The sequence below is a fragment of the Rhincodon typus genome, chromosome 8, assembly GCF_021869965.1.
Source record: "Rhincodon typus isolate 14 chromosome 8, sRhiTyp1.1, whole genome shotgun sequence".
Lineage (NCBI taxonomy): Eukaryota > Metazoa > Chordata > Chondrichthyes > Orectolobiformes > Rhincodontidae > Rhincodon > Rhincodon typus.
The window spans coordinates 79,026,592-79,050,709 of NC_063339.1; the positions used below are offsets into that span (position 1 = coordinate 79,026,592).

Consider the following 24,118-nt stretch of genomic DNA (forward strand, 5'->3'; position numbering starts at 1 on the left):
AAAGCTGATCTAACTACTGCCCTTGACACTCAATGGTGTTACCATCGCTGAATCTCCCACTATCAACATCCTGGAGGTTACCATTGACCAGAAACTCAACTGGAATTGCCACATAAACAGTGGATGCAAGAGCATGTCAGAGATTAGGAATACTGCAGCGAGTAACTCACCTCCTACTTCAGTGCAGGACTGAGGGAGAGTGTTGTCTATTGAGTAAGATGTTAATTCAGAACACCGTTCAGAAACTGACCTGGACGAACCATATAAATACAATGGCTACAAGAACAGGTCAAAGGCTAGGAAAACTGCAGTAACTCACCTCCCCAAAACCTGTCCACCATCTACAAGGCACAAGTCAGGGGTGTGATGGAATACTCCCCACTTGCCTGGATGAGTGCAGCTCCAACAACACTCCAGAAGCTTGACACCATCCAGGACAAAGCAGCCCGCTTGACTGGCATCACATCCACAAGCATCCACTCCCTCCACCACCGACGCTCAGTAGCAGCAGTATGTACCATCTACAAGATGCACTGCAGAAATTCACCAAAGGTCCTTCCAAACCCAGGACCACTTCCATCGAGAAAGACAAGGGCAGTAGACACATAGGAACACCAGCCCCCTGCAAGATCCCATCCAAGTCGCTCACCATCCCGACTTGGAAATATATCGCCATTCCTTCAGTGGCGCTGGGTCAAAATCCTGGCACTTACCCCACCGCACCCCTAGGCTATTGTTGTTCCACCCACAGCACATGGCCTGCAGCAGCTCACACCCACCTTCTCAAGGGGTAAGTAGGGACGAGCAATAAATGAACTGAATGGCCTTCTGGAACACTTGCGTAGTACACAAAATGCTAGATTTTTCCAGCTCCCCTCCTCTGAACAGATTGGAATCACTGGGGTAAGAGGCCAGAGGGGCTTGCATCGACATAAACACTTCCAGTAAGAGTGAATTCCCTCAGGAGAGACTGGGAGAGGAAATATAGATTGGATAAAATTTTACTTTGCAGCTGATGATTAAAATGAAGAGACGTCCAGAAATATTTGGCATTATTTATTATCAATAAAAGTAGTGACAAGCATTTAATATTGTATTTGACGCAACGTAACAGGGTGCTTCACTTTGTTGGTGCTTTCATTAGAAAAAGAGAACAAGATTTTTAAAACGAACTTTGCACAATACTGTAGTGCTTGAAATCACAAGGCAGTGAGTGATGAGGGGACAAGCAGCTTATAATACAAGGAGATCAAGATGTCGAGACTTATGGTTACTGCAGTCGAGCTCAAAGTAAAAACATTTGCTGGCTTCTAGCCCTGACCATCGCCCTGTGGTTTGAGAACCGACGTGAGTTTCGGCAGGTTTGCAGTGTTGTTAGGAGCTGCTAACAGCTTGGAGCTAGGTTAGCGTTCGAGACAGTGATCGGAGGCCACCCCTTCTCCATCCCTCACAGATTGCACGCCTAGTTCTAAACTATTGTTACTGAGTGTTACAGTGAAGACAGTGTCCCGAGCACTTTGCGTTAAGCGGAGAAACAGCACAACACTGAATTTGGATCTTCCAGGGAGTGTATGAAAGCCATCACTGGCCCCCAGCAGCATCACTCTTCTCATAGATGTAGCTCCCGACAACACCGGTATTGACCCCTGTAGGTGAGGAAACGGACGGTCAGTCAGAAAGATAAAATGGTCAAACTGCAGGAAGACCTTGCATTTTAACTTGAAACGGTCGCCTGCTCGGGATTCCCTTGAGGGTCTGACCTCCCTACCCCCCCCCCCCCCGCCTCTGCAATTGACCCCGGCTTTCCAAAACGTCTCAGTTCCTGTAACTGTGGGGCCCCCTTTGCTGGTTCACATCGCCCCAGCACCCGGGGGGGACTTGCTTTCAGCTTCCGAGATGTCCAGGTTCTGGGATTCCTATCCCTATCGCCAGTCACCATCTGACGGACAGATTGACTGCTGCCTGTGAATCAGCCTCTACCGCTACAACATGTCAACTGAGAGCTGATTACACCGGATTCCAGCGAGACAGGGATCGGCTCTACCCACACGCCACCGGATCCCAGCGAGACAGGGATCAGCTCTAACCACAGGCCACCGGATCCCAGCGAGACGGGGATCAGCTCTACTCACAGGCCACCGGATCCCAGCGAGACAGGGATCAGCTCTAACCACAGGCCACCGGATCCCAGCGAGACAGGGATCAGCTCTAACCACAGGCCACCGGATCCCAGCGAGATGGGGATCAGCTCTACCCACAGGCCACCGGATCCCAGCAAGACAGGGATCAGCTCTACCCACAGGCCACTGGATCCCAGCAAGAGGGGGTTTACACCTATGGGCCACTGTATGCCAGCGAGAGGGAGATCAGTTCTACACACGGGCCACTGGATCCCAGCGAGCAGGGAACCAGTTCTACTCTCAGGCCACTGGACCCAGTGAGAGGGGGTTTACACCTATGGGCCACCAGATCCCAGTGAGAGGGGGATCAGTTCCACACATGGCTCACTGGATTCCCGAGATGCAGATCCGTTATAGTTACAATGAAGTCAGTCGGGTGAGATGAGCAGCTCATTCCGCACTGAAGCGTTAATTCTGACAGTTGGGGGCCGTGTTACCTTTTGGTCCAAACAGGATTCCGTAGCAGGGCTTGTGGCAATAGGGTTGTCCATCATGCTGTGCAGAGAGACAAACACAGAGACCATTTCAGCACTTTACCACTGCACTCACATACCAACTGCCCGCCTCAAACAGCCCTCTCAACAAAGACAAAAAAACTCCAGGCTGCTTTTCCCTGGCATACTGCTGTTCCGAAATGGGCCGCACTCCCTACATTCTAACAGTGACCGCACTTCACAAAGTCATGTCCATTGGCTGTAACCTACTCTGGGCTGTCCTGGACTTGCCAAAAAAGCACTTCAGGAACGCAAACTGGTATTCAGCTAAAAGAAAAAGCTTTTGCAAGGGGGCATGACTTGAATGTGAGAAACATCTGCCCGAGTCAACTAGAAGGCTCATCCTTTGGGTGTAATGTTTTGGCGGACTCCATCCAGTGAGATAAAGCATTAAGATTGTTGGTGACAGCAATCCCTGCCTTTAACCCACTGGGAGACCATGGCCGTGAGGTCCCAAGCATGTTGACTTGCTGGTGGCATTCACTTCCCTGTAGTTGGGCAAAGGCCATTGGCTTGTAGAAACTGGGGCAAACCTGTGTTCCCATCATGCAGTAGGGCAGCAGCAAGCATGCCCTTTGTTTACCAGCCAATTCAGCACGTGCATACACTCCACCCGATGACCTTTCCCCTCTTAGCATGTTCTACCAATTTCAACCAATCATCAGAGCCGGCTAAGTAGCCAGCACTGAGTCTGATGTTGCCCAGGAACAGGTCATTTGTCCAAAGCCCAAAGGCAATGTCTTACCACTCCCTGCAGCACTATTAACTCGTTCACCTTCCCCACAGCAGCGGCAATTAGATAGAGGGGAGGGGAGGCGGAGAGGGAGGAGGAGGAACGGGCGTTGGTCAAAGTCTGGATGACTCTTCTGTCCCTTTTCTTGTTTGAGAAAATTTGTTTGACTGAATCGAAGTCCTGAGGGGCTTGACTGGGTTGATGCAGAAAGAATGTTTCATCTGGTGGGAGAATGTAGAACTAGGGGCCATCATTTAAAAATAAGGGACGCCCATTTAAAACAGAGACGGGCAAAATATTTGCGCGTCTCGGAAACTTTGAAATCCCCTTCATCAAAAAGGGCAGCAGATGCAGAATCTTCAAATATCTTGAATGCAGAGAGATTGTTGGTGATTGATGCAGTGAAAGGTGATCAGGCTGGTGGTAGTGGAGTTGGTTGGCTCCCACGGCCCTGCAGTTTAATTGTTTAAGAACGTAGCTGAGTGAACATTCAGTGACATGGGGTGACCTGCAGACAAAGACGTTCGTGCTGGTAAGAGAATTCACAAAGGAGCAAGTTGGAAATGATGGGACTTGACTGTCGATTGTATACAGCTTTGCTTCTGTGCCCTCCTATACGCTAATGTTTCGTTTCCCTCCGTTTTAAACCGTGGAATCTGTGTCTTTGCTATTTTGATAAAGAACTGAGATGTCGAAGGTCCAACAGAAAAGTTACTGAGTGGGCCAGCAGCCTTGGCTCAGTGGTAGCACTGTCATTTCCGAATCAGAAGGCTTTACGGCCTACCCCTCAGATTCGAGCATGGAATCTAGGCTGGAAATGGTGCGGGAGGGGGTGGGGAAAGAAGAGTGGCTGCACAGGCAGAAACAGGCTGTTTCAGTTCAGGCCCTGTCTGCTGCTGGGGGTGGAGATAAAAGATTTCCACAGCCTTAACTGCTGGAAAAGCAGCACATTTATTTCTTCCGGAGCACCGGACAGAATAAATGGGAGACTTGCATTTATAATTAGCAGGTGCACCGTGAGAAGTGTAAAATGGAAATCAAAGTACATGTCCAGTTTTAAATGCGCCTGAATTGGTTTCTATCTCAGAGACACGTTTCAGTAGTTTTGTAATCGAGCACGTAGCAAATTGCATCCCTAATATTCCCCAGTGTTGATACGTGATAGGTTTTCAGGATGTGGGTCATGACAGACTGGTTAAATACACATTCCCCCGCGTAACAAGGCTGCATTAGCACTGTGTCACTCTGTGTAATGCTGGCAGCAGGCAGAGAAAGAAACCTTTTTGATTTGGAGACTGATTCAGTTAAGCATGCTGCCTCTCAGCGCCAGGGACCCGGGTTCAATTCCACCCTCGGGTGACCGTCTGTGTGCAGTTTGCGCATTCCTCTCGCGTCTGCACGGGTTTCCCTCCGGTTTCCTCCCACAGTCCAAAGATGTGCAGGCTAGGTGGGTTAGCCACAAGAAATGCAGGGTCACAGGAATAGGGTAGTGGGGTGGGTCTGGGTTGGATGCTCTTTGGCGGGTTGGTGTGGATTCAATGGGCCGATTGGCCTGCTCCCATACTGTCAGGATTCTTACAAGAGGTAGGTTTTAAAGAAGGAAAATGAAATATAGAGAGGTACACAGCAACAACAAACTGCATTTACAAAGCACCCTTAACTTCACGGACCATCCCACAGGAGCTTAGAAAACAATATGAGCCGGATAAGGCGGTTACAGGGAAGCTGCGTCAGACAGGTATGTTCTAAGAAAGGTCTAGGAGAAGGACAGCGCGCGAGAGGGGCGGAGGGGGTATAGGAAAGGATTCGCAGAGGCTCAGGGCAATTGAAAGCCAGCAGAGGTGGAGCAATTCACATCCAGTGTACTGTCACGTCCTGAGTTTGGGAACGGCGGAGATCCTGAAGCTTTGTGGGGGGCAGAGACAAAATTGAATGGAGCTGTCGACAATTGTAGGAGTGCTTGACAGGATAGAATGGGAGGGGATGCTTCCAGTGGCAGATGGAACTAATAAGCTATTGAGGAGATTGGAGATAGAGAGAGAGTGTGTACCCCAAAGGGGATTTATGGAAACATGTTATTTTTAAACACAGCAAGTTGAGGTCAGAACCCTATGCAATGAATGGTGATGAAAGCAGTGAAGTTTCATAAAGGCAACTCGATAAATAATTCATGTGGAAACATTTTGCAGGGTTAGAGGGAAAGAGCAGGGGCTGGGCACTGGCTAACAGGCTGATCGAAAGCGAACAATGGGCCCAACAGCCTCCTGGGTAGTGAGGGTTGACAATTTGGGTGTTCCTTCTGTGAGCAAAATGTGTCTGTTAGTAGTCGTCAACATTATTTTACTGACTCCTTGCTAAAGCAATCCTCACACCGGAGGGTCCTGAGCCCCTCACAGGCTCATGGCTACAAACGAACAGTCAAGGTCAACCTCTGCAGCCTGTTCCATTGCCGCTCATGGTCCTACAAAGGTGACAGTGAGCAGAGTCAGGAACATGCCTTTACGTAGCGCCTTTCACACCCTCCGGACTGTAGGACACGTGGCAACTGATTGGTGCACAGCAAGCTCCCGCGGAGCGAAAAGGACCAAACAATCCGCTTTCTGTGACACGGCGACTGAGGAATAAATGTTAGCCCCAGGACTAGGAGAATTAAGAAGGTCTTAGAATTAGTGACGTAGCCCACCGCAGCCCACCCTTCCCAGGGCAATTAGGGATGGGCAACAACCATTGGCGCCACCAGCAATTACAAACAAACAGGAGCTTTCTTTTTTTAAAAAAAATAGTTTGGTCTGGCATCGGTACCGGCACTCAACTTTTATAAACTGTCATGTCCTTCTCGGTGCTTTTTCAGCAAACGTCAGTAACTGTGGATCGTGGGGAGGTGGTGACCTAGTGGTATCATCACTGGACTGTAAAGCCAGGATCTGGAGACCCAGCTTCAAAGCCCACCACTGCAGTTGGCAGAATTTGAAATCCATTTATAAAAAAAAAAAAAATTGATGTTCAGAGTTTAATGATGACCACGAAACCACTGTTGATTGTGTGTTGGGGGGAAATTCAAAAAGATCTACCTGGTTCACTAATGTCCTTTAGGGAAGGAAATCTGGTCAGCTTCACCTGGTCTGGCCTACACATGCTTCCAGACCCACAGCAATGTGGTCGACTTTCAACTACCCTCTGGGGCAGATCGGGATGCCCTCTGGAGGGTCAGTGTGGACTCGAAGGGCTGAAAGGCCTGCTTCCGCAACCGCAAGGGATTCTGTGTGTTACAAGAGGGCAAAGCTCCCCATTTTCCCCACACTCCCCATCTCCTGCCCTGGTTCACCCCAACCGCTTTGCTAATTGTCACTATTGGCTAATTCTTCACTCCCACCCCGGAGTTCAAGGTCAAACCTCCGAGCAAGGATAGAATTTGCCGAGTGGGTGCAATATTGCGGGGGGAAGGGGTGGTCGAGAAACGGGAGCTAGGTGGGTGACTGGGTGAACTGGTATCTCTGTGCACAAAGGCAGATGGGGGCTTATTTATTTATGCGTGCTGCATCCCCTTCACATTCAGGAAATTCCTTTGCCATTACAACAGTGAGAGTGAGCAGCTCAAAGCCGACACAGCAGCTAATAAAAGGGTGGGGAGCAGACGTCCGGCTTTGTGAAGCATCTCAATGTTTCATCACATTTATGGCCTTACCCACATGATGCTGCGGCTTTACAAGACATTGAAAAGGCCACAATGGAGCACTGTGTACGATTCTGGTTGCCCTGCTAGAGGAAGAATGTTAATTAACTAGAAAGGGTGTAACAAAGGATGTTACTGGTTCTGGAGGGTTTGAGTTATAAGGAGAGACTGGATAGGCTGGGATTTCTTCCCCCAGAGTGTAGGAGGTTGAAGGGTGACTTTATAGATGTTCACAAAATCATTAGGGGCATGGAGAAGGTGACTAGTCAAAGTCTTTGCTCCAGGGTAGGGGAGCCCAAAACTAGAGGGCACAGGTTTAAGTTGAGGGGGGGGGGGGATTTAAAACGGACCCAAGGGGACAACTTTTTCATGCAGAGGGTGATGCGTGTACGGAACAAGCTGTCCAAGGAAGTGGGTTCCATTACAACATTTTAAAAAAAAACTTGGACAGGAACATGGATAGGAAAGGTTTAGAGGGATATGGGCCAAATTGGACCGAAGGGCCTGTTTCCGCGCTGTATAACTCTACGACATCATAAAAAGGTTGTGTTCAAAAACAGAAATTACTGGAGAAACTCAGCAGGTCCGGCAGCATCTGTGGGGAGATATACATAGTTAACGTTTTGAATCCAGTATCACTCCTCTTCAGTTCAATTTCGAAGGACAAGTCATACCAGACTCCAAGTGTTAACTCTGTATTTCTTTCCGTCTCTGCACAGACGCTGCCAGAGTTTACCCAGCGCATTCTATTTCTCTCAGGTCACTGTGTGTTCACAGCCTCAGTCACTGTCAATAATCGCCAATATTTCCCACTGTCACAGCTCTCCCTGGCCGTATTGTGTGGTGACAGCAGCCCAGATATCACTGAGCCAAAAATCCAGATCCTCCAAAGATATTGTCTGCTTTTATGTCAGATCTCTAACATCCGCGGTATTTCGCTGTTTATGAAAGTGGTTGTCGTTGGCGCAGGCCTGACCCACTTCTCCAAAGACCCTTTTTAATAATATGCAAACATTCTACCGGCTTATAAAACTAGGCCGGATCCATCTGCAGCTGCACATTACAAGGCAGAAGGTTCATCTCCCACTGCACATCTGCAATCCAGCAGCCAAAGCCATCTTCCCAAAAGCTGAACATGTCAAACTGATTCTCATAAACAAAAGCGAATTCCATTACGAGGGCACTGACACACAATTGCCTGGAAGCTTTCTCTTCAGCTTTAATGTACCTCTGACAGTGATGAGAAGTATCAGAAAGTTCCAGAGCCTTGCTTTTACAGAAGGGACCGTTTCAAAGTCCAATGCTATTTTACTAACTCACTGATCCAATTACAAAACTGAAATACTTGCTCAAAGCCATGGACATTTTAAAAAAAAAAAAAGAAAAAAAAAGCAAAGACAGATTTGGAGGCATTGGCCCCTCTAAAGCCTTGGGCCCAGGAGCTAAAAGACGGGGCATCAATGATGGAGTGAAAGGAGACAGCCAAAAAAGATCTTGCCAGTCCAGGTACGGAAGGTAGTTTCCTTCCCTAAAAGAACATTAATGAACCAGATGGGTTTTTCCAAAAAAAAAACAAAAAATCATCACCAACAGTTTCATGGCCATCATTGGATTGAATTCAAATTCCACCATCTGCTGTGGCAGGAATTGAACCCAGGTCCCCAGAACATTACCTGGGTCTGCGGATTAACAGTCGAGTGATAATACCACCAGGCCATTGTCCCCCTGCTGTTTTTAAGTACTTTGTGACAGACTGAGACCACGAGAAGGCACTACGAAAATGCAGCTTCTATCTTTTATGTTACCACAAGCTATCGACAAGGGCTGTAGCCTTCACCTGGATCCTGTCCCGATCTGTGGGACGTTTTCTTGGAAGTGCTTTGCTTCATCCTAATACAAGGGCCTTCATGGTTTATAATGGGGCAAGGCGGGGTGGGGGTGGTCCATTCCAATGTAAAAGCCCAATTGTCAAAACAAGAGGTTGAGAGTTCTGTCAAGATCCACTGCTTTTGTTTCTGCAGCCTTTCAAGCAATGTGGGCACCACTGGTGAGGCTGGCATTTCCTCCCCTTCCCTGACTGCCCTTGAGCTGAGGGGCTCACTGGGCCATTGAAAGGGGCAGTTGAGAGTCAGCCATGGAGCCGAGGGGTCACACGTAGGCCAGACCAGGTAAGGATGGCAGCTTCCTTCCCTAAAGGACATTAGTGAACCTGGTGGGTTTTTCTGACAATCGGCAATGGATCCATGGTCATTGTTAGTCCCTTAATTGCAGATTTTCTTTTCACCGAATTCAAGTTCCACCATCTGCCACGGCAAGACTGTGAACCCAGGTTCCCCAGATTAACAGTCTGGCGATAATACCACTCGGCCATTGCCTCCCCACAGTAAGGACGGCAGATTTCTTTCCCTAAAAAAAGGGGGTATTAATGAGTAACGGTCGATGCCAGTCTTGTGGGGGCCAATGTCTAACGTTCCACTCACCTCCGCGTGGCCTCCTGGGTTCAGGGTCTTGCTGCACCGCACGCATCGGAGACAAGGACGGTGCCAATCCTTGCCCAGTGACGTCACCTTCTCAGCTGTATTAGAAATGGAGAGAGAGAGAGAAAGAGAGAGCGTGGTTTGAAACACGTTCCTCCAGCTTCATCCACAATCTCAATCTCAATCTGAGCAGGACGTCTTACACACCTATAAAAAAAAACAAAATGGCAGGCGTTTGCCCACTTGGGATGGGACAAGGGGTGTGGCATGGGGGCCTCTGCCCCACTGTCTGCCCGGAGGCCCTGCAAACAGTGGCCCCCACGCTATTGCTTGAATGCATCCCTCGCCCCCAGCACGGGCGTCTGAGCAGCGTGCCCGCTTCGCCAAACATGAACACCCACTGACAACTCACCAAAGTAGACCTTCTGGCCACACCTCGGGCACATGTTGGGCTCCCCGGCAAAGGTGGTCATGCTGGATGCTGAGAAAAGATCACAAGCAGCACATCACGCGGATTGGAAACGTGCCCAGAGCATTAACCTAGCCTACAGGTCTCAAACAACTTGCAATCCGCCTCACGCCCAGCAAACGACGAAACCGAACGGCGCCGAAAATCTCAAGAAACAGGCTCAGGGGCAAGACTGTTTGATCGCCTGCTCCATCTCTGCTTGCCTGTCCGAAGCCACGCAGACACAGAGGGGTTGGGGTGGGGAGTGCACAAACTTCACACTACTCAGCTTCGTGTGACGCGGAGCGCCTTCTGGAGAGGCAAAACTTGGAACTGCCCAGAACGGGAATGGGGAGCGGCAAATCACACTGCTGAGGAAGGCCACTCGGCCTTTGGCGTCTGTGCTAACCCTCCTGGCGAGCGATCCAGCCTCTCCCTCCCACCTCTCGACACAGAAACTAGGAACAAGAGTAGGCCATTCAGCCCTTCAAGCCATTCAATACGATCCTTTATCTCACTGCCATATTCCCCCGCTTTATCCTCACGCCCCTTGAGCCCTTTAAAATCTAAAAATAATTACCTGTTTCTTGAATATTGGCCTCCACAGTCTTGTGTGGTAGGGAATTCCACAAGTTCATTTCCCTCCGAGTGAAGATATCTTTCCTCGTCTCAGTCCTAAATAGTATACTTTGTATCCCGTGATTCTAGAGTCCCCAGCCAGGGAAAACATCCTTCCTGTATCTTGTCCGTTCATTCCCGTTAGAATTCTCTTATGATTGAAACAGAGACCCCTCTCATCCGTCTAAACTCTAGTGAATACAGGCCCAATCAAACTAAACTCCCACATCCCTGCAACCCCCCCTCCCTTTAGATATTTTGGAAAATGTAGAAGCAGTCACAGCACAGGAAGCGCCATCGGAAAACCAGCACCCCCGCCCCCGACCTCTTCCCCCGCCAACACCCGCCCACTCCCCCTAGCTCTAGGTCCATATCCCTGGAGGTTACGAGAATTCAGGGGCTGACCCTGATGCATTTTAAATGGGTTGAAGGTTCCTGCCTCGACTCCCCCATTCAGGCAGTGAAACCTGGCTCCCTCTGCGGGACAGGGCTGGCGGTGGGGGGTGGTAAGCAATTCCATTCACTGGCTCCATCCACACTTCCCGCTGCCTCAGAAAAGCAACCAACATAATCGTAGACCCTTCCCACCCCTGGTTATAACCTCTGCTGCTTTCTTCCACTGGACAGAAGATACAAGAGTTTGAAAACATGAACCAACAGATTCAAGAACGGCTTCTTCTGCGCTCAGAGATAGCAAGAACTGCCGATGCTGGAGAATCTGAGACAGCACAGTGTGGAGCTGGAGGAACACAGCGGGCCAGGCAGCATCAGAGGAGCAGGAAAGCTGACGTTTCGGGTTGGGACTCTTCTTTAGAAATTTCTTCAGCATTTCTGAAGAAGGGTCCCAACCCGAAACGTCAGCTTTCCTGCTCCTCTGATGCTGCCTGGCCCGCTGTGTTCCTCCAGCTCCACATTGTGCTATCTCTTCTACTGCACTGTTATATATTAGATTAGGGATCTTTCTCTGCACCTTCTCTGTAGCTGTAACACTATATTCTGTTCTATTACCCTGACGTACTTACACAAGGTATGATTTACCTGGATAGCATGTAAAACAATACTTTTCACTGTGACAATAATGAATCAAATATAGTTTATTCAAACTCCCCCTAACCCTTCTAACAATCACTTCATACGTGCCATCCATTCTCTATCTCTCACACACACAGGCACAGTTGAGGATGGCAGATTTCCTTCCCTAGAGCACGAGCAAAACCATTTTCACAACAATTAAGGAACAGCTGGTGTTTCCATCTCAAGCTGCAGTAGGATCTGAGGTAAGTAGGACTGGGGGAAGTGTGTCCAGATTTCTTGTTTAGTAACATAACCCCTATACGCCCCTGTCTGATATAACTGCTGACTCCCTACTACCGTGAACTGCAGTTTTTCCCCTGCGTGATACATGCTTCATCACCATCCTGGGGTTTCTACAGCAACTCACAGATTCTGAGCATAAAGCCAATCGTGGAAACAAAGGGATGTGGAGACAATGAGGAGGCCCCGAGGATTGCTGTGCCCTCGAGTATGTAACTGGACTTTTGCAGCATTCATGATTCACAATGGAGTCACTGAGATGAAAACACAGGCGACTGGTCGGGTTACACAAGAAGCTGGCAATCAAGGAGGACAGGCTCAAACACTGGCAACACTGAGCCACCTGCTGAATGGAAGGAGGGAGAGAGAGAGAGAGAGAGAGAGAGATATCGGTGGGGGGCGGTGAGGAAGGAGAGGGCGAGAGAGACCGGGGTGGGGAGGTGAAGAAGGAGAGGCAGGAGAGATGGGGGGAGGAGGAAAGGGTGAGAGAGACGGGGGGAGGGGTGAGGAAAGGGGAGGAGAGGGTGAGAGAGAGTTGAGGTGGGAGGGGGGATGGGGGAAGGGGAAGCGCGAGAGAGAGAGCGCATGAGATGGGATGACAGAGATTGACTCAAGCCTTCATCAGCCTTGGTACTGTTGTGAGCCAGGAGCTCACAGACAGCTCACCCACTACCTTAAACAATGCCATGTGGTGTGTCTACGAGGGCACTCAGCGTTACTTCTTATCTGAAAAAATGTCCCTTCAACAGCACAGCACTCCCTCGGGCCGAGCCGGGAGTACCAGGCCACGCTGCCTCGGGCCGAGTTGGGGAGTACCAGGCCGCACACCAGGGCCCAGAGGCCTTGAACCTCTTACCTTTGCTGGGGCCCTTGGGAGGGGCTGCGGTTTTCGGAGCAACTGCCTTGGGAGCTTGACTCTCGGGGGCCACGCTCGGGGGCGGGGCGTTGGAGGCTGGTGGGGGCTGGTCGTAGACGTAGGAGCCGAATCCTCCGATGTTCACACCTGAAAACAAGAGGTAGGAGCAAGAAAGTGTGAGGCAGCGGGAGTGAAATCACATTGAAATGTAAAGTACAGTCCTTCTTGAAAACATTCAACATTTTGGCCTCGATTTCTTTCTGTGGCAGACCAATCTCCACATAACACGCACAAACGTTGCTGTCAACTATATCCCCTTTCCCCTCAAAGAACCATGAAATGGGCTCACAGTTTGGAAGATTATCAGACCTGAAGTGTTTGAGTTATGATCAGATTCTGGATAAGCTGTGACTTCTTCCCCTGGAGCGCAGGAGTATAAAGGGGTGACCTTATTGAGCTTTATAACGTCATGAGAGGCATGGATAGGATGAATAGCAAAGGTCTTTTCCCCAGGGTAGGGGAGTCCAGAATCAGAGAGTATTGGTTTAAGGCAAGAGGGGAAAGATTGAAAAGGGACCTGAGGGGCAACGTTTTCACACAGAGGGTGGTGCGTGTATGGAATGAGCTGCCAGAGGAAGTGGTAGATGGAGGTAGAGTTACAACATTTAAAAGACATAGGTACAGGTACATTGATAGGAAAGGTTTAGAGGAATGTGAGCCAATTGATGGTAAATGGGACTAGTTTAGTTTGGAAAACCTGGTTGGCACAGACATGATGGGCCGAAGGGTCTGTTTCCACGTTGTATGAATCTATGGTCCAGGTATTTCAAACATAAACCCATTTGATGAGAGTAGACAGAGCATTCCCTCTGGCGGGAGAGTCCCAAACAATATGAACTGGAGGCAGACCATTTATGGACGGTGTCAGGATGGAGGTTCATGGAGGTTCTGGTCACATGCCTTGCCCCCCAGGCTCCGCCCCCTCCCAAGAAACCAAGTGGAAAAGCTAAAAAAAAAGCCTCATGACCCAGTTGAATGTTGCTTGACTCTCAATCTGTGCTTCCCCCCGATCCCCATTCATATCCAATAAAGAGAAACACTCGAAGAAATACAACCAAATAAAACGGTCATTTTTTGCTTCTTGATGCTCCTGTGATTTTTTTTTATTAATTCACTATGCCGGTTAGGCACATTTATTGCCCATCCCTAACTGCCCAGAGGGCAGTTAAGAGTCAACCACATTGCTGTGGGTCTGGAGTCACATGTAGGCCAGACCAGGTAAGGATGGCAGCTTCCTTCCCCAAAGGATATTAGTGAACCAGATGGGTTTTTCCCAACAATTGACAATGGATTCATGGCCATCATTAGACTCTTAATTCCAGATATTTATTGAAATTCAAATTCCACCATCTGCCGTGGCAGGATTTGAACCCGGGTCAGAGTCTCAGATTAACTGTCCAGCAATAATACCACTAGGCCATCGCCTCCCCTCTCTTCAGAGTTGGCACTCGGCAGAGTCCCACAGACTGAGCGTCACATCTCGGAGATTCCAGGCCATTGCTGGGGAGTTAGTAACCCTGCCTTGGGAAGAGAAACCTCGCACGAAGCAAAGCGGAAATCAGGAATGCTCTCCCACCAGGTGCCGGGGTCAACTGGAGCTCTCAGCACCGAGGCTCACAGATTTTTGTTTTACCACCATCAGACGTAGGAGCAGAATTAGGCCGTTCAGCCCATCGAGGCTGCTCTGCCATTCGTTGTGATCATGGGTGATCTGATAACCCTCAACTCCACTGTCCTGCTTTTCCCCACATTCCCTGACTGATTAAAGATCTGTCTCTCTCAATCTTGAATATACTTAATGACCTAGTCTCAACAGCCCTGTGTGGCAAAGAATTCCAGATTCACTATCCATCGGAGAGAAAAAAATTCAGTAAGGTTGTCTCTTATTCTTCTAAACTTCAATAAGTACAGGGCCAACCTGGTCAACCTCTCCTCATAAGATAGTCCCTCCATACCCAGCATCAGCTGAGTGAACCTTCTCTCAGCTGCCTCCAATGCCAGTGTATCTTTCCTTGGATAAAGGGGCCCAAAACTCTTCACAGTATTCCAGTTGGGGGTCTGACTAGTGTCTGTGTAGTTTTAGCAAAACCCCCCCCAACTTTTATACTCTATTCCAAGACCAACATTCCATTTGGTTCCTGTTACCCACTAAACTTGGATACTAGCTTTTTTTGATTCATGCACGAAGAGCCCACATTCCTCTGTTCTGTAGCTTTCTGGAGTCTTTCTCCATTGAAATGATACTCAGCCCCTCTGCTCTTCCTGCCAAAGTGCAAAACCTCACATTTTTCCCACATTATATTCCAACTGTCAAGGCTTTACCCACTTACTTAACCTGCCTATATCCAGCTGTAGACTATAACTTGGCTTTACAACATTCACTTACCTCATTCAAGTCATTAACGTGTGTTGTAAATAACATTGGCCCAGCATTCTTCCTTGTGGAACTTCACTAGCTACAGGTTTCCATCCTGAAAATGCCCCCTTTCGTCCCAACTCTCTGTCTTCTATCAGTTAACATCTGTCCATGCCAATATATTACCTCCAAAACCATGGGCTCTTGTTTTATGAAGTAGCCCAATGTGTGATGCCTTATGAAAATCCAAACATATTACATCCACTGCTTCCCCCTTATCTATCCTGCTTTTTACCTCCTTAAAGAATACTAAAAAAAAAATCATCAGGCATGTTTTCCCCTTCATGAAACCATGCTGAGTCTACTTGATCATATTATGCATTTCTAAATGCTCTGCTCTTACATTCTTTGTAATAGACTCTAACATTTCCCCAATAACACATGTTTAAGCTAACTGGCCTATAGTTACCTGTGGGTTTTTTTTTGTCCCCTTCACTTGTTAAATAAGGGATAGTTTTCCATTCTTTCGGGATTTTTTTCAGAATCTAAGGAGTCTTGGAAGTTGCATTCACTAATTCTGTTGCTATTTCCTTGGATATCCTGATGCATCTCATCAAGTCCAGAGGACCTCTCTTTGTCTTATCTAGTCTTTAGTGCTTTAGGTCTCCTGCTAAGCTTTACCTGGCTTCTAGGAGAATGCATTCACTCTCACCTTTAGGGCCAAACAGTGTGGCGTAGCAGGGTTTGTGGCAGTATGGTTTATCGTCATGCTGTGGAACAGGAAGAGAGAGACACACAGTTAGTGCCACATCATACAAACTAAATAAGACTTACTCGCATTGTAGAAAACTCCAATAAATTTGGCGAAAGACAAAATAAACCTGTCTGTGGTGTAAATGCAAGAAATTTAGGCAGTAAGCATTTGACCAGTGCACAGCCTGGCAGGACTACATTAACATCATCCAGTGTTTCAGTTTTGGCATTGATCATGTACCTGTTACACATCCCAGTGACAGGGTTAAATCTCCCCCAACCCCCATCAGAAACTCCTCTACAGCAAACAGCAACTTCAGAAGTTTGCAAGAAGTCTCAAATTTCCAAACACTTCCCCTAAAATACCTTCAAATGCAGCAATTTTAGAGGCTCACAGGCCTTTCCAGACCGTCGTTTGGCAAGATCTCTCTCCTGGTTACTTTTTTTTCCTAGCCCTCTCCTTTGTCCGACTATTTCTTGAATCTTATACACTTAACGGTAAAGATACTGGCAAGTGTTGCCAAACAAAGAGACCTTGGAGTGCAGGTTCATAGTTCCCTGAAGGTGGAGTAGTCAGGGCAAAGGCTGTGTTTGGTACACTTGCCTTCAATAGTCAGTCCACTGAGTATAGGAGTTGGGAGGACATGTTGCGGCTGTACATTCGTTAGGCCACTTTTGGAAAACTGCATTCAGTTCTGGTCTCCCTGCTATAGGAAAGATGTTGTTAAATTCCAAAGAGTTCAGCAAAGATTTACAAGGATGTAGCTAGGGTTGGAGGGTTTGAGCTGTAGGGAGAGGCTCAATAGGCTGGGGCTATTTTCCCTGGAGCATTGGAGGCTGCAGGGGTGACATTATAGAGGTTTATCGAATTATGAGGGGCATGGGTAGGGTGAATAGACAAGGTCTTTTCCCCAGGGTAGGGGAATCCAAAACTAGAGGGCATAGGTTTAAAGTGAGAGGAAAAAAGATTTAAAAAGGATTCAAGGGGCTACTTTTTCACGCAGAGGGTGATGCCTGTATGGAATGAGCTGCCAGAGGAAGTGGTGGAGGCTGGTACAATTGCAACATTTAAAAGGCATCTGGATGGGTATATGAATAAGAAGGGTTTAAAGGAATATGGGATATCTGGTTGAGTTGGACCAAAGGGTCTGTTTCTGTGCTGTACAACTCCATGACTCTAATCCCCTTTTAAAAGTTATTGCCAGCAATGTCCATTCCAGATCACAACTGGATGCATGCAAAGGAGGATGATTTGTGTTTTATAAAAAAAAGATTCTTCTCCTTCACCTTGGGTTGGTTTACCAATTATCTTAAACCCGTAGCCTCAGGTTATCAAACCTCCTGCTAGAGGACACAGCTTCCTCTTGTTCGGTCTGTTTCGAGGAGCCTCCAATTTTGGACTGGCTCCATCGAATCTGCCATGATTATTTTCACTCCGAGGATAACATTCCTGGCTGCTCTGGTGCTACTCAAATGCAACTCTTCTCTACTCCCCCTCTCATCCTCGCAAATCTTTTTGCGCCAGGAAAGGAGATGTGAAGTCAAAACTTTTTGTCAGGATCCAAATACAAGAAAACCAAATCCAGAAAAGAAAGAACCAATGATGCATCGCTGGATTCTGGTTGTCATGGAGATAACGGTCGTAGCTAATGGTCTGAATTCAAACCACGCAAGTGCATTCTGTTTGGTCAAGATGTTACCATAGCTATATCCAAAGCGCTCTCTTCTTGTGCTATATTGATAAATCCTTTCTAAATTTCCTTTCCTGCATTTGCATCCTGATGAGGGCATGACCAAAAGCTTCAACTTTACGCCTCCTTTTAGGAATGTTTACGTTCCGGTAAACCTCTCAACATCCTTCCTAAAGTACAGTTACCCTGAACCCTCCCTCTGAGACGTAACTGGTGATTTATGAAGGATTAACACAATTTCCTTGCTTTTGTACTCTTTGCTCCCATGAGTAAAACCAACGCTCCTGGGTACAGGATACAGCAGACCCATCTGCTTCTCTATAGACTGTAACTTTGAAACAACAGTTGGTGGGATATGAAGTAGAGACTACATTCCCTCATGTGCCGTGTTTTTATGTGTGGTGTGACCCAATTAAAAACGGACAGAGTAAATGCCTGTGAAATTGCCCGAGGATTATCGTACAACTGTGTTGACCATCCAACCATGACAATAATTTCTGGAGTCACTTAGTCACACATTATCACCAACTCTGCGGTGCGGACACTTATAAAATGTTTAGCCCCTTTAATCTTTTTTCCATTTTATTGTTTGCAGCTGTCAATACTATCCCTTTCACCCATTAGATTCCTTGTGTTTTTTTTTCTTTGTTTTAATTCATTCATAGGAATGTGGGCACCATCAGCTGGATTGGCATTTTTTTTGCCCATCACTAACTGCTGGGAGCTTCACAGTCATCATCAGACTCTTAATTCCAACTTTTAAAAAGTTGAATTCAAATTCCAACATCAGCCACAGGAAGACTTGAACCCAGTTCCCCAAAATATGGTCTGTGTCCCTGGATTAATAGCACAGTGATAACACCACTAGGCCATCGCCTCCCCAGCTATTACAGCTGTGCTGGAGACTTTAAGAATGCCATTTCATAGAGTCATAGAGCACAGAAACAGACCCTTCGGTCCAACCAGTCCATGCTGACCATAATCCCAAACAAAACCGTTCACACCTGCCTGCTCCTGGCCCATATCCCTCCAAACCTTTCCTATTCATGTCTTTATCCAAGTGACTTTTAAATGTTGTAACTGTACCCCTATCCTCCACTTCCTCTAGAAGTTCATTCTACATACAAACCACTCTGGCTAAAAAAAAAAAGGTGTCCCTCGTCTTTTTTAAAATCTTTCTCACCCTAAAAATGCACTCCCTAGTCTTGAAATTCTCCACCCTTGGGAATACACCCGCTATTCACCTTATCTATACCCCTCATGATTTTATAAACTTCTATGAGATCACCCCTAATTTCCTAAGCTCCAGTGAAAGAAGTCCCAGCCTATCCAGCCTTTCTTTAAACTCAAACCTTCCATACCTGGCAACATCCTGGTAAATCTTTTCTGAACCCTCTCCGGCTTAATAATATCCCTCCTACAACATTATGCCCAGAACTGAACACAGTATTCCAGAAGAGGCCTCACCAACGTACTGTACAACCTCAACATGATGTCTCAACTCCTGTACTCAAAGGTCTGAACAATCAAGGGAAGCATGCTAAATGCCTCCTTAACCACCCTGTCTGTATGTGACGCAAACTTCAAAGAATTATGTGCCTGAACCCCTAGGCCTCTCTGTTCTACCACACTGCACAAGGCACTACTCTTAATCATATAAGTCCTGTCCTTGTTTGTTTTACCAAAATGCAATACCTCGCATTTGTCCAAATTAAACTCCATTGCATCTTTGCACAAGACCTTGGGTAGACCTTAGTCCAAACTGTGGGGTTTGGTCCCTTCAGCTGGTTGAAGACAGTGTCCTTACTTGGCGAAGGCTGTAGTTCGTATTGGAGGCAGTTCAGAGGTAGTTCACTAGATTGATTCAGGATGAGGGGTTTTATCTTGTGAAGAGATTGAGGCCCACACTCTCTGGTATTTAGAGAGGGGATCTAATAGAGGTGTACAAGATGCAAAAAGGGATTGGCAAAAGTAGAGGTGCAGAGGATGTTTCCTCATGTGGGGCAATTTAGAAGGAGGCGTCATCATTTTAGGATAAGGCTCGGCAGATTTAAAACAGGGAAGAGGAGGAATTACTTCTCTCAAAGAGGTGTGAATCTGTGAAATTCACTTGCCCAGAGTGTGGTGGATGCTGGTACATTCAAATAAATTTGAAGAGGAGATAGATAGATTTTTAATCAGCGACGGGTTGAAGAGTTATGGGGAGCAGGCAGGAAAGCGGAGTCGAGTCCAAGATGAGATCGGCCAGGAGTGTAATAAATGGCAGAGCAGGCCATCGATGGCCTGAGTGACCTACTGCTGCTCCTGAATCTTATCTTGTTGTGATATTGAAACTAAAGAGGTGTAGAAGAGGGCCATGTGACTAATCGCCACTTTAAAGCATTGTCAAGAAGCTGGACACCCTCCAGGACAAAGGAGCCCACTTGACTGGCACCACATCCACTCTTTCCACCACCACTCAGTAGCAGCAGGGCGTACTGTCTGCAAGATGCACTGCAGCAACTCACCAAGGTTATGGGATAAGGCAGGAAAGTGGAGCTGAGGATTATCAGATCAGCCGCGAGCGGTGGAGCAGACCCGACGGGCTGAATAGCCTAATTCTGCTCCCACGACTGTTGGCTTTATCCTGCAGGCCCAGCTGCAGTTAAACAGATTAGCCCCCGTCCGAAACACTGCAAGTCAGGCCCAGGAAATGCCGAAACCAATAGCACAGTTAAGATTGGAAACGGATGCCTTCCGTTGCAGGGCACTCGCTCTCCACGCTGCTTGCGTCCCCGAGATCCTGGGGATTCACTCCATTTATCATTGGCGCAGCGAGATAGCTAGCCGGGGGGACATCTCGAGCACGGAGCTGCCAGCGGACTGGCGAAACTCAGCCGAGAGAAGGAGGCGACAGCTCTCGACGCAATCAACCAATCCTCACGCAGCGCGGCCGGCAGACCACGTTCGGAGACGCAGATTGGAAGCTGACGTGGCAGGGCCACAGGCTGCTGGGCTGTTGAGGGTAGCGCCAATACGGGTGATCGGAGGGAGCCACTTTACCTCAGCACAGGGTGGAACCACCACCAACCAGACGGGGCAGGACCGACAAGGGAGGGAGATTTTTAAAACGAAAAGGAAAAAAGTGAACAGGCAGAGAGAAAGCTTAGAACGACGCTTTTGAAAGGGGCCAAGCGGCTTCCTAACGAAACACTGTCGCAGATACACACACAGCATCTAGGTACAGGAGCGGAGGTAGGAGATTAGCTGGCGGTTGTGGGAATGAATGGCACAGCAAGCTCGAGAGAGACAGGGCTATTCCACCTGACATCTTACAGACAGGTCTACTGCTCTATCTGTTAGGTATCCATCATTTACACTCCCCACAAACCTCCTGTTACCACCCACTCAGTGTATCCTCCTGTACCTTCCCCCCCGCACCAAGTCTTTAACCATTAACGTTCTTCATTATTTGTCTCAGAGTCCTTCTTTTTACTGAAGTACATTTTTGCTGAGCATTGTGAAACATCAGCTTAAATTCCTGCCACGGCTCATCCACTGACTTTCTCCTTACGTCTATTTTCCCAGCCCAGTTCAAACAAGTTTTTCTTCGTCCTTCTGTCACTGTGCTTATTTAATTCGACGACACTGGCTTAAGACTCTTCCTCGAACTGAATTTGAAATTCCATCATGTTGTGATCACTATGACCTAGAGAATCCTTAGCTCCGGGATTTCTTGTTAATCCTATCTCGTTACACATTACTAAATGTAAAAACAGTCTTTTCCCAGATAGGTTACTCTAATGTACTGCCCTAAGAAACAATCCCTGATGCACTCTACAAATTGTCTTCCATGTTGCCCTTGCCTATTTGATTGGTCTAGTCAATATACAGATTTGAATCATGCATGACAATTGCAGAGCCTTCTTTACACATCTCAATTATTTCCCGACTTATACTTTGTCTTACAGTGATGACTTTACTCGTGATTTCTTTCCACTGCTATTCCTTATTTCCACCCAAACTGTTTCCACATCACCATCTGTTGTACCCAATCACTACTCATCACTGCGCTGATACCATCCTTCATTATCAGAGCTGCCCCACCTCCACTTTGTCTATTCTTCTGGAATGTTGAACATTCTGGAAAATTGAACTCCCACTCTTGGTCATCTTGGTCATCTCTGTCCTAGTTATCGCATCATATTCATTTATTTCTATTTGCGCTGTGAACTCATTTGCCTTGTTACAAATGCTGCATCTAATCAGATAAAAATCCTTAAAAACTTTGGCCTTTGTCTCATTACTCCTCTCTCTGATTCTAATTTCTGTTGTACTTTTCTGTGTATATTTTCTACCCGTTCCTGCCATACTGATTATTGCCTCTTCACTACCCTACACCTCTGTTCTCTCATTTCCTTTGGACTTTTTTTTTTTAAAAAGCTTCCCTTTAATTGAACACTTTTCCCCACCCCAATTAGCTTTAAAAGGCCTTGACTACAAACCGAGTTAAAGGATTTATAGAGTTATACAGCACGGAAATAGACCCTTTGGCCCAACTCATCCATGCTGACCAGGTTTCCCAAACTGAACTAGTCCCATTTGCCTGCATTCACCCTCTAAACCATTCCTGTGGACCTGTCCAAATGTCTTTTAAACATTGGAACTGTACCAGCCTCCACCACTTTCTCTGGCAGCTCATTCCATACAGGCATCACCCTCGGTGTGAAAGAAGTCGCCCCTCAGGTCTCTTTTGAATCTTTCCCCTCTCACCTTAAAGCTATGCCCTCTGGTTTTGGACTCCCCCCTCCTACCCTGGGGAAAAGACCTGTGCTACTCACCTTCTCTATGCCCCTTGTGATTTTATAAGCCATCCCGATGGAACAGTAGTCTCTTTCCCCAGTATTTATGCCAGTGTCCCTTGAATTGGAGCCCATTTTCCCCACACCAATCCTCTGAGCCACGCACAACTTCTGATCTTATTTGCTCTATGCCAGTTTTCACGTGGCCCAGGTAGTAATCCAGAGATTACTTCTACGGTTCTGCTTTTTAAAGTTAGCCCCGATTTTGCTCGTAATTCCTCAACAGAACCCTTTTTTCCCAGTTCTACTTCTGTTTCTGGCAGCTACGTGGACCAAGACATAGAACAGAATACCATAGAATCATAGAATCCCTACAGTGTGGAAACAGGCCCTTCGGCCCAACAAGTCCACACCGACCCTTGGAGCATCCCACCCAGACCCATCCCCCTATAACCCAGCTAATCTACAGACCCCTGAACACTATGGGCAATTTAGCATTATCAATCCACCTCACCTGCACATTTTTGGACTGTGGGAGGAAACTGGAGTACCCGGAGGAAACCCACGCAGACACGGGGAGAATGTGCAAACTCCACACAGACAGTCGCCCGAGGGTGGAATTGAACCCAGATCCCTGGCGCTGTGAGGCAGCAGTGCTAACCACTGAGCCACCGTGCTGCCTGCCCACCCACCTCTCCCACTCCAAGTTCCCCTCCAGTCTAGGAGCAATGGCCTGAACCTGGGCAACTGGGCCTTCAGAACTCTTTCCTCACTACTGTTAAGGAGGCAGCTCGCTAAAGGAGGTTAGTGAACCAGTGGATTTTCTTTTTGACAACGGACAATAGCGTCATGGGTTATCGTCACTAACACCAGGTTTCAATTCTCAGTTGAATTTAAAATCCTGCTGGCCTTAGACTGGGCCTTTGTATTAGTAGCTCAGTAAAACTGCTTCCCTTTATCCATTGAGAAGACAATAAGTTGTTTCTATCTCAGAGCACGCCTCCCATGTTAAATTCTTTCTCTCTCTCTCTCTTTCTGAGACCATGGCTCGGCCCACTAATTTCTCCAGCTCCCTTTAGACAAATCAATCAATGCCTCAGGGGTTTTGTTTGTGGCGAGGTTGACGTCACCCTGCATTTGTTTTAAATGTTTCGCTGAAGCACGTTGCTTACAGTGGAGGAGAAGAGGCCTGAGATTGGGTGGAGGTCCATCGGAAGCAGCTTTTCCAGAAGATGCTGTCAGAGACTCCTGTTTGGTCCAGATGTGGTGCCCACTGCAGTGCCTGAATATATGAGCTCTACGCCAATGGCAGTAATTTGAACACATGCCCTCGTGGTCTTTCATTAAAAATCAATGACAAGAGGAGGCCATTCAGCCCTTTCAGCCTGATCTATCACTCAATAAGTCATAAAGTCATACAGCACAGAAACAGATCCCTTTGGCCCAACTCTTCCAGGCTGACCAAGTTTCCCAAACTAAACTAGTCCCACCCACCTGCATTTGGCCCAGGTCCCTCTAAACTTTTCTATCCATGTACCTGTCTAAACGGCTTTTGAATTTTGTAATGTGCATCTACCACTTCCTCTGGCAGTTCGTTCCACTTATGAACCACCGTGTGCATGAAATTGTTGTCCCTCAGGTCTCTCTTAAATCTTTCTCTGCTCACCTTAAACCTATACCCTTT

General features: G+C 47.5%; 1 protein-coding gene across 3 annotated transcripts in view; it reads right to left on the reverse strand.

The window, feature by feature from the left end:
- Positions 1 to 1,041: 1,041 nt before the first annotated feature.
- Positions 1,042 to 24,118, reverse strand: part of LOC109937842 (cysteine-rich protein 2-like) — a 51,624-nt gene continuing 28,547 nt past the window's right edge. For all 3 annotated transcript variants that reach the window (XM_048599770.1, XM_048599771.1, XM_048599769.1), the window contains 6 exons: positions 15,922 to 15,979; positions 12,794 to 12,940; positions 9,970 to 10,038; positions 9,561 to 9,655; positions 2,618 to 2,675; positions 1,042 to 1,646 (listed from right to left, as the gene is read on the reverse strand). In XM_048599770.1, coding sequence (XP_048455727.1) covers positions 1,582 to 1,646; positions 2,618 to 2,675; positions 9,561 to 9,655; positions 9,970 to 10,038; positions 12,794 to 12,940; positions 15,922 to 15,979 — 492 coding nt within the window. In that variant the 3' untranslated portion in view covers positions 1,042 to 1,581. The remainder of the gene's footprint in view (positions 1,647 to 2,617; positions 2,676 to 9,560; positions 9,656 to 9,969; positions 10,039 to 12,793; positions 12,941 to 15,921; positions 15,980 to 24,118) is intronic.